General features: G+C 40.4%; 1 protein-coding gene across 1 annotated transcript; it reads left to right on the top strand.

The window, feature by feature from the left end:
- Positions 1 to 10,548: 10,548 nt before the first annotated feature.
- On the top strand, positions 10,549 to 10,799 carry LOC142443491 (ATP synthase F(1) complex subunit epsilon, mitochondrial). Its single transcript, XM_075544837.1, has one exon. The coding sequence runs from the start codon at positions 10,601 to 10,603 to the stop codon at positions 10,754 to 10,756; it is 156 nt and encodes a 51-aa protein (XP_075400952.1). The 5' UTR covers positions 10,549 to 10,600; the 3' UTR covers positions 10,757 to 10,799.
- Positions 10,800 to 11,043: the final 244 nt, after the last annotated feature.

Raw genomic sequence — 11,043 nt, 5'->3', positions numbered from 1 at the left:
GCCTCATCCAATAATGACCGAAGCATGAATAGAATAACCCCATTAAGCTATTTCACTTTACTACAGCCTCAGAAAGATAGCTATGTAACTGTAGATACTCTTTCTATCACTAATGCACACTGAGTGTACTGAGCCTAGTTAATTCTAAACACTGACTTAAGTGAGATTTCATTGCTACATTTATACTGCTAGAGGGTGACAAAACTACCTCCTATTTCACTCTTGAACTTCTATGCTATGAAATAGCATATATCTGACTATGAGTCTTGTCTTTTTAACTCACTTCAACCAATGTCTTCAAAACATTTTTGATAAATTTATACTACTTTGTGGTTGTTTAACTGTCATTAATTTGACTGTGATTCATAGCCCCCTGTGTGTGACCAAACAAAAGTTGCTTAGTCCTGTAACCATTGCATTTTTTTCATTTTTTGTACATTTATAATTTACTCGAAATATTTCCTACTTATTACAACGTTTTAAATTTAACAATTTTAGGGACTTATTATTTATGTATGGAAGTAGATAAGCTCATATCACCACATTAAGCAGAAATGTCCCCAGAACAATTTTCCTTGAGGGCATTTTTACCAAGCCCTCTGACTGACGTTTAAAAAAAAAGATAGAAAATGGTCATTTTATGATACCTACTTTCCCGACATGATCGCTGAAGACAGAAGTGGTGAAGAAAGCTGATGGTGCCCAGCTATCAAAAGATATAGCATGTGGGGGTCTTAAAGGCTTGAAGGCAAGCAAGCAGCCATCTAGCTCGGAAGCAACAAAGCCCACAGAGGAGAAGCACACAAGCCTATGTGAACACGAGGTGTTGATCAGCTAGCATACACCAAAGAACAAAAACCATCATTGTGTGATCACCTTCCCCACATACACACTGAAGACAAATGTGTGCATAAGTAAGTGTGGTGAAGAAGGCTGATTGTGCCCAGCTATCGAGAGATATAGTGTCTGGGGACTTAAAGGCTTGAAAGTAAACAAGTGGCCATCTAGCCCAGAAGCAACAAAGCCCACATGGAAGCAGCACACCAACATGTGTGATCATGAAGGGCCGAGGAGACCAGGTTTCAAGAACCAAAGGTGGGGGGGGGGGCGAATCATATCATCGTGAATGAGGGGAGCGCATGATGCGGAGCCAATGCCCATCTATAGACAACTGGACATCCCTTACAGAGAGGTAGTGGGGAGGAGATGAGTCACTCAGGGTTCAGTGTAGCAATAATGAAGCTCACAACCTTCCTCTAATTCTTAAATGCTTCCTCCCCCAACTATCATGATCCAAATTCTACCTTGCAAACCTGGTTAGACCAGAGGAAACACAGTGGTACAGATGGGGTCTGGAAACACAGGGAATCTAGGACAGATGAACCCCTCAGGACCAACAGTGAGAGTGGTGATACCAGGAAGGAAGTGGGGGTAGGAAGAGGGAACCGTTCATGGGGATCTACATATAATCTCCTCTCTGGGGGATGGGCAACAGAAAAGTGGGTGAAGGGAGATTCCAGGCAGTGTAAGATAAGATAAAATAATAATTTATAAATTATTATGGGTTCATGAGGGAGGGGCAGCGGGGAGGGAGGGGGAGGAGAAAAAGGAAAATTAGGAGCTGATTCCAGAAACCCAAGTGGAGTCCAAATTTTGAGAATGATGAGGGCAACAAGTGTTTAAGTGTGCTTTACACAATTGATGTACGTATGGATTGTGATAAGAGTTGTATGAGCCCCAATAAATTGTTTTTTTAAAGAACATAATTAAATGATTTGAAAGAGAAGAAAAAGAGAAGAAAAACAAGGGCGGAGAGAAACGGGGAACTGATCGCAATGATCAATGTTTAACTCCCCCATCCCAGGGAGGACACAAACAACAGAAACATGCGTAACGGGAGACAGCGAACAGGGTATGATATGAAATAATAATAACTTATAATTTATCAAGGGGTCACGAGGGTAGGAGGGTGGGGGAAGGAGCTGATACCAAGGGCTCAAGTAGAAAGAAAATGGCAACATATGTACAAATATACCTGATATAATTGATGTATGGATTGTTATAAGATAAAAAAGAGTTATAAGATCCCCAATAAAATGATTTTTTTTTTAAAAAAGAAGAGACAATCTGCTTTAACATTGCAATGGGACGCAGGTTTGTAAGTGCCCTCGGAGCAATTCTCGTTTAAACTCCCCCCCCTCTCCTCATCAGGAGATGCGGTCAGTCTTTCCCTCCGGGACAGGAGGGTTCCTTTCCCACCCTGGCTAGGAGGGCATGCTGGCTACAAATTCTGGAATGGGGTCATAAAACAGGGAGCCTGAACTTCACCTAATGGTACTTTTGTTTTACTTCTGTTCAATACCACTTAGTGATATATGTATTTTCACTTGCTCTTTCTTCTGCTTTCTGTGTTCTACACTCCTTGAATAATATAAAAGAAGCTTGGGCAGTCCAATAGTTTGAGCATACTCAGAAGTGCTGTGTGATCATCACTTCAGTCCATTATAGGACTCTGTCTTCCTCCTCCCACCCTTTACTAGAAGCTCACCACTCCCCCATCTGCTCCCCTGCCACAACCCCACAAAATGATGAATCTAGTTACAGTGTCTAGAGATTTACCTATCAGGGATTTCATATAGAGAAAAGCATACAACCACCCCACACACGATAACAAAATAAAATGTTGAAAAACTTCAGTTGAAATGACAATAGAACTAATAAAAATCTTGACAAAATTTTAAAATAGGTCGAAGTAGAGAACAACTGACAAGGTGTTAAATTTGAACCCAATAACATCTACACTTGTCCACTGTCTAATGGACTGTTGGATAGCACGATTATTCACATCGCTGGGCAATGGTCAGAGGAGACTTACCAGAGCTTAATCTACACGCGGACCTTGCATGTGGATATTTGGATTTCACTGGCATCCTTAGCCTTGCAAACTAAGTGCTCCGAACTTAAGCTCTCATACTGTACCCTCCTCTGCTCTTGGATTTTGTAATTTATAATATTTTATTACCCAAGTGGTAGGCTCCTTCAACGTGGACTTAGCTGTCACCCCATTTAGATGGCTGCTTCATTTAAGCAAGCCTTTAAGACGCTAGACACTATTTTTGCTGATAGCCAGGCACCATCTAATGTGTTCATCACTGTTACTACAGCACGCATGTCTTCAGGAACCTCTTCATGATTGCAAGGGGTTCTTATTCCCTTTTTCTTTTACGGTTATATTGGCACACAATCCACATATCAGACTATTAAGTGGTTCAATCATGTCAAAAAGAATTTTACAATAATTACCACAATCGATTTTAGAACATTTTCTCTTCCCCCGCCCCCATGGTTAAATCAACTGCCTTTAAAATGAATTGTGCAATCACAGTCGGTTCTAGTGCTCGCTTCCCACCCTTCACCCTCCTTATCTAATGCCCCCCATTCCTACATACCCTGTAGACCCTTGCTTCATTTATTATCACTATACATCCACTCTTTTTTTTGGTGCTTCACAAATGGGTAGACCCAACAGAAATAGTAAAAAACAAAAATGAAATAAAGTAAGGATAAAATATCAATAATATAAAGATAAAAAATTAATAAGAGAGAAAGGACCACTATCAATATTTTAAAATCCTGGAAAGAAACTGTTGTCATGGAACAAGCACAAAATAGTTGGTCCTAGAACAGATTCAGTTTGGATCAAGAGATAGGTCAATGACTAAGTCTCAAGGTCAATCCAGCATAAGCAAGATTAAAATAATTTCTGCCTAATAGTAAGAATGTCCTAGACTCTTGCCTGTGGCTGGAGCAGATCTGCCAATGGCTCAGTCTGGCTAGAGAAGTTGTTCTCAACCTTCCTAATGCCATAACCCTTTAATACAGTCCCTCATGTTGTGGTGAACCCCAACAATATAATTATTTTCGTTACTACTTCATAGCTGTAATTTTGCTACGGTTATGAATTGTAATGTAGAAATCTGATATGCAGGATGTATTTCATTGTTTCAAATTGAACATAATTAAAGCATAGTGGTTAATCACAAAAATAATATGTATCATATATTTTGAAATATTTATTTCTAATTACAAATAAATGAAATTTTGTCTTGAAGCATGGTGTAGCATGGTTAACAATCTTCACACAGGGTACTCATATGTGGACATATCTGCATGTGGGCAAACCTGCCTGCAGACAGACAGAGGAGCGGGGTCTCTGTTCCTAAGACCATCAGAAATATGTGTTTTCAGATGTTCTTAGGAGACCCCTGTGAAAGGGTCGGTCGACCCCCAAATGCGTCATGACTCACAGGTTGAGGATTGCTGGGCTAGACCATCTGAAGATGGGTTTTTGGTTCCCACTGTCCTCTATAGTCTTCTACCAATTGGGGGTTCATGCTTTGTCCTTTGCCATATTCAAATTTTGTAATGGTCGTCTTTGGATCATAAAAGCAGGTGTGCTTCTTCCATGTAGACTTAGTTAACTCCTCACTTAGAAGACTGCTTGTTTGACTACAAGCCTTTAAGACCCCAGATACTACTCTGATTGATAGCCAGGCACCATCTGCTTTCTTCACCACACTATTCTGTCACACCCTTATCTTCAGGGATCATTTTATGAAAGTATAGAGCAGGGCCATGTTATCAGAGCTAACTCTTCTTGGATTGGGGTTAGAGTTAAGTAGAAGCCCAGAATCCATCGGCATATCCATGGGATATGCACAAATGAGGTTTACTTTGGTAGTTGTATTATGGGAGAATCAAAACCCTAAGACCAACTGCACAAACTGCTACAAGCCAACCAGCAAATAAACAAGCAAGCAACAACAACAACAACAACAAAAAAACCAAGCAAAGGCAGGAAAACAAAAACCCACAGAAACAAACAATATAACATCAATCATCCCTCTGGGGTATAAGGCGATTACACTGATGACATCATCAATTTTCCCAATGACACAGCACTCTGGACACTCTTGGTATGAGGAGTCTATGCAAATACAGTTCCACCTTGAGCCGCAGCCCATGACTTGTTACCTTACCATCTGATTGAGCTCTGTTTACCCTAAGTATGGAGAATGGTGTCAAGGGGAAACTTCCTAGATCAATCCTTCCAAGTTCAGATCCCTGACCAACACATCAAAACCTGTCATATCGCTGCACAGAGGCCAGCACGGTACTAAATGTATAGAGTCCCCCCCAAGGTCCTATGACTGCCACTTACACAGCCACGGGGTAGCCACTGATGAGAGCACCATAGAACTTCCTTGCAAGACATTGAACTTCCTTGCAAGACATTGAGCCATCTCAAAAGAAATAAACACAAGAAACTCCACTTTAGAGAAGAAATAAAGTGTAACATGGGGGCCCAGCCAAGAAGTTGTACCATCGCCAATCATCAACAGCTGGTCCAAGGAGCCACTACAAAAGTGTGGAGAACCCCGATACGACTTGGCTGAACCTGATCGACACCCAAAAGCCAGCCAAGCCACCTAAAGTGTAGAGAAACCCAGTAAGACTTGACTGGGACAGTGAATACGTCAAAGAGCCAGCCACGCGCTCCATTTAAACCTGGGTAGAGACACTGACTTTTCAGAGAGCTAGGAACCAAGGAGACATCCAATCCTGCTCTCTCCAACTCTCCCTGGGGTGAGCACACCGATGAAGGCAACGCTTATTGGGACCATGATGCTAAATGATATGTGTAAAGAGTGCTGTTATTATGCCCTTATGCTCATACTTGCCCCAATATTTTTATTTTTAGTCATTTGAGTTATTTTTAGATTGTTTGATGTCTGTTTGCAGTGAATAAATCAAGCATTCAAAAATGTCTAAGAGCGTTAAGTAATTATTGATCATGCCGCTCATGACAGCGACTCTCTGCTTCCTCTCCAAACTACCTGACACTACCTCAGCCCTCTGTGTAATGATGCAGACACTAAGGCAGGGCTCATTTCATTCAGCCCGGCCTCTATGTTTTAAGTTTTTCTGGTGTAGTCCCTACGTTATGCCATGCTGTCTGCAAAGTCAGTTTCCATGATCATCATGGTTCGTGCGGGGTTCACTGAAGGTTGGGTGGAAACGTATTCGTAGTGTCTACTCAGGAACATAAAATCTGGCCCATTTCCCCCAGGTTCCCTACAATCATTGTTTAGCACCCCTTGCTGATGTGAGATTACTTCTTCCCAATACCTCAGCATACTCACCAACAGAACTATCAGTGTCTCCTCCAAAATGTAGATGGTTCCCTCCCCTGAAAGAGTCTCCTTCCATCCCTGTGGGGGCCTGTGGATTTGCCCCAGCCTGGTCTCTATGCTGCCTAGCCTCAAGTGGTGGGTCATGTCCCATCCACCACCACTTAAAGGAGTGACCCCAGGCAATGTGAGGTCACCTCCTTCAAGTTGGCTCTTGTGCAGTGTGACAAAGGGAAATGCTGTATGATTCAAGACTGGTGGGGAGCCTTCTCAACTTTTGTTGAGGAATTGGTTCCTAAAGTTTGCTTAATTGGTGTTTCTTCTTATAGTAGTGGATTCATACAATACTTGTCCGTTTGTGATTGACTTACTTTACTCAGTGTAATGGTTTGCAGGTCCTTCCATGTCATGAGGTGTCCCATGCTTTCATCGCTGTTTTTTAGGGATTCTTATTCCATTTTGTGTATGTACCACAGTTTCTTTATCAATTCTTCCACTGTTCGGCGTTTGGGCTGCTTCCAGTTTCTTGCTATTGTAAACTGTGGGGCTATGAACATGGGAGAGCATACCACTTGTGTTATGTCTCTTATTTCTTTAGGTTATATGCCTAATAATGGTATTGCTGGATCATATGAAATTTCAATACCCAGTTGCTTTAAGTATAGTCATGCCATTTTTACAGTGGCTGTATGTATTTACAAGGCAACCAATGGTGCATATTAGTTTCATTTTCGCTACATCCTCCAGAATTTGTTTTCTGGGATTTGTGTGTGTGTGTGTGTGTGGTTGTTTTGTTTTAATTTGGGCTGCGTTGTGTGTGCAAAGCAGTCTCTCTTTGTGATTTTAGTTTGCATCTCCCCGATGGCTAGAGTTTGTGAGCATGTTTTTGTGTGTTTGTTAGCCATTTGTACTTCATTTTTGGTGAACTGTCTGTTCATGTCTGTTTCCCACTTCTTAATGGGGTCCCTTGTTATTTTCTTATTGAGCTGTTGTATAGTTCTGTATATTTTGGTAATAAGTCCTTTTGTCCGATGTGTCCTTGGTAAAAAATTTCCCCAACCTGTGGGCTCTCCTTTCACCCTCTTGATGAAGTCTTTTGATGTGCATAAGTGATGTAATTTCAGCATGTCTCCATCATCTTTCTTGCCTTGCACTGAGCATGCTTCCATCATTGTGCTTGGTAGTCTGTCTAGTCCCTGCAATCGGGTCCGTAAGTGTTTCTAGCCTTCTCATTGATGATCCTGTGAACTTTGAGGCTTATATTTAAGTTTTTAGTCCATCTTCAGTTCATTTTTGTGCATGGGGAAAGGTAGGAATCTTGTTTCATTGTATGCATATAGAAATTCAGTTTGTAGCTCTCTTAGCTAGTTTACAGAAATCTGTTTGATTTCTAATTATTAACTTTGTATCCTGCTACCTTGCTTAATTCCTTGATTGTTTCCAGCAGGCTTTGGGTGGAGATTTTGGGTTTTCTATATATAGGATCATATATATCAATATGCATGTGAGAGTTTATAGTGAGAGTGCAAATAGTGAGAGTTTCACTTCCCCTTTACCTGTTTGTAGTCTCTTGATTGCTTTTTGTTGTCTGATCGCTCTAACAAAATGTCCAGCACAGTGTTCAATAGGAGTGGTGCAGTTTGCAGTGGAAATGTTTCTAGCTTTTCCCCATTGAGCATGATGCTGACTATTGGTTTCTCATATATGGATTTTATTGTGTTAAGGAATTTTCTTTCTGTTCCTATTTTGTTAAGTGTTTTGAACAGAAATATGTGGCAAATATTGTCAAATGCCTTTTCTGCATTTACTGTATGATCGTGTAGTTTTTATTCCTTGCCTTGTTTATGTGCTGGATTACATTCATTGTTTTTCAAACATTGAACCACACCTGCATACCTAGAATGAACCCCACTTGGTCATAGTGAATTATTTTTTTGATATGCTGCTGTGTTCTATTGACCAGGATTTTGTGGAGGATTTTAGCATCTATGTTAATGAGGGATTTTGGTCTGCAGCTTTCAATATTTTAGAGATCTTTGCCTAGTTTGGGTATTAGTATTATGCTGGCTTCATAGAATGAATTTGGGAGTTTGTTGTGTTTTCTATGCTCTGGAAGAGATTGGCAAGTATGGAGTAGAAGAAGCATATCATAAAATCCAATTGTTCTTAGATAGGGGTACCATTAGGTTCGAGCTCAAAATCCATACATGTATCTATGATTTATATATCACCCTGGTCTAACATTATCTTTTTATTAGAGTACATAATAAGTAATCACTATGACACATATAATCATTTTACTGATAGTATCATTATTTTAATCCAATGTTATAGAATTTATAACACTGCTTATTTAAGGAAATTATACATGTATAAGATAGCTTTTTAGAATAAAATATGTTAATTCTTGACCTGACTGGATCAAACACTCAAGTGACTAAACAGTGTTTCTGCAAACAATGAGTAATGGAGATACAGAAAACTTCCAATAACCCTCATTCCTAAAGGCAGAAGCATGCCTGCTAGGTTAAGACATTGCATTGGGGTGAGGGGGAGGGTAGAATGTTTGGAAAGCATCAAATTAGCAATTATATGATAGTCATTGGGCACCCTCCAAGCAAGAATCTAAAACAAAGTCCAACACCTTCCAAAGCTATAACCTTGAGATGGCAGTCATCTGGCTCTTCTCATATTATGGTGTTTCAGCCTTAACTCCAAGAGAATATCTCAGTTCAGTACAGATAATTTTAAAGTAAAGTATAGTTCACTTAGTGAAGTTTCCATATAGGAGCCTTCTGGTGTGGCCAATGAAAGATGTTGTACACACTCAAAAGGACAGAGTCTAAAGTCCTGATTGTCTATAACATGCAGGCTGAATCATCAAGAGCTAGATAGAAAATAGGCCCAAAGTGCCAAATTATGAACATAATACCACGCTTATTCGCCACCTTGGGACTGCCCAATAGCAGGTTGTCCTATCTGTTTTACCCACTAACATAGGTATTACAACTTTCCCCCAAACAGACCTGTCCCTGTTAACCCTGTAACGTCTGGACTTGAATTCTTATTAAGGTTCACTGGGCACCTTGGTTAGGCTGGCTTGCTAGAGAAACAAAACCAGTGATGTGTATATGTATATATGTGTGACATATATATGATATATATGAAAGATTTATACCAAGAAGTAATTTTTTATCATGAAGGCATCCTAACCCAGTCCAACTTAAGTCCGAGTCTTATGTTAGCTAGAGCTATATTCAGACTCACATAGCTGCAGACCAATGATGCAGAGAGGTGGGACAGGATTCAGGAAACTCACAAGCAGTCATGGGGATACATGGTCGGTGAAAACATGGCAGAGCTCCTACAACTCTCAGGGTTGGGCAGTCCAAATAGGGCTAACCCTGGAGGCAGGCACAGAGCCCCTGCAGATAGAAAGTTACAGGGGCAGAGAGAAGTGAGGGACAGGGGACTCCAGTGCCTTTACAAAAAATTCACACCTCATAAGATGCATCATCAGGCTTTGGTCTGATTGACAGGTTAGACTCAACCCAGTGGTGGAATTCATATCATTAACAACAGGTTCATTGCCCTAATGACCATTTTAAGTGTAAGAACAGATATGCTGCAGGGTATATTATTTCATAGAGTTAATACTTAAATAAGAACAATACAAGAGTTACACCGATATTATAAAAAAGAATTTAAAATGTTAATAAAAATATTAAATAATACTTGACCCAAACAATCAAACTGTTAAGATATTTCCATCTTGCTTCTTGATTGATATCCTCAATCGCAACATTCTTCACTTTTATCTGAGCATCAACAGCTGTGTGATATATCTTTAACCATCTTTCACTGTAGGAGTAGGATCCCATTCTTTTGGATTAGGGCAATTAGACAATAGTCATTGTGTTTAATATATTAGCGACAGGTGACTTCACATCTCTGAACATATTATGTTCACCTTTGTAAAACCCCTTTCCACTTTCACTTAGCTGACAGGAATTTTTCTCACAATAATTTTCAGTTCTTTGAACACTTCCAGGAATTGCATAATTTACTCATAATATCCCACAGCCAAATAGGGTGTAATACAAAATTGAAACAAATGGCAATTTTGGGGGAAATTTTTCTCTTTACATTATATGTCTGTTTACTGAAGTAACAAATGCAAGGGTGTAAAACTATAATGTTTTATCAAAAGTATAATGAGTTTTATGAAATGAATAAATAAATATTACAAGCATATTTCCATCTAATTGTTATACCTGTGCACAGAATGAACATTACTATAGGTGCTTAGAAACACTGTTTCAAAGATGAACTTTAAAAAAATAAGGAATGGCACCGACATTGAAGGCGTCCTCGCGATTCGCTCCCACGCGCTCCCCCCTCGCGACATCATGGTGGCGTACTGGCGACAGGCTGGGCTCAGCTACATCCGCTACTCACAGATCTGTGCAAAAGCCGTCAGGGACGCCCTGAAGGCTGAATTCAAAGCCAATGCTGAGAAGACTGCTGGCCACAGCGTGAAGATTGTGAAAGTGAAGAAGGACTAATCTACGCAGACTAAAGCCTGAAATGCCACCTGACCAAGGTGAAGATGTGTGTGCCCATCTTGTGGCGGATTGAACGGCATCTCTCGGGTGGAGGGGGGCGGGCGGCGGGGGCCGGGGGGGGCTGTCTCAGTGAGAAATGGACAATAAAGCCAGTAAACTGAAAAAAAAAATAATAAGGAATGTAAATTTGTGATTTCCACATCAGGTGGTTGCCCAGTTGCCCACTTTAGAGAGAATCCTGATTACAGGAGCCACTTTAACAACTGGTTCAAAAACTCAACAAAAAG

This window comes from Tenrec ecaudatus, chromosome 3 (assembly GCF_050624435.1).
Source record: "Tenrec ecaudatus isolate mTenEca1 chromosome 3, mTenEca1.hap1, whole genome shotgun sequence".
In the NCBI taxonomy this organism is placed as follows: Eukaryota; Metazoa; Chordata; class Mammalia; order Afrosoricida; family Tenrecidae; genus Tenrec; species Tenrec ecaudatus.
The sequence above is the reverse complement of the archived record's forward strand: the minus strand, read 5'-3'. Positions and strand labels throughout refer to the sequence as shown.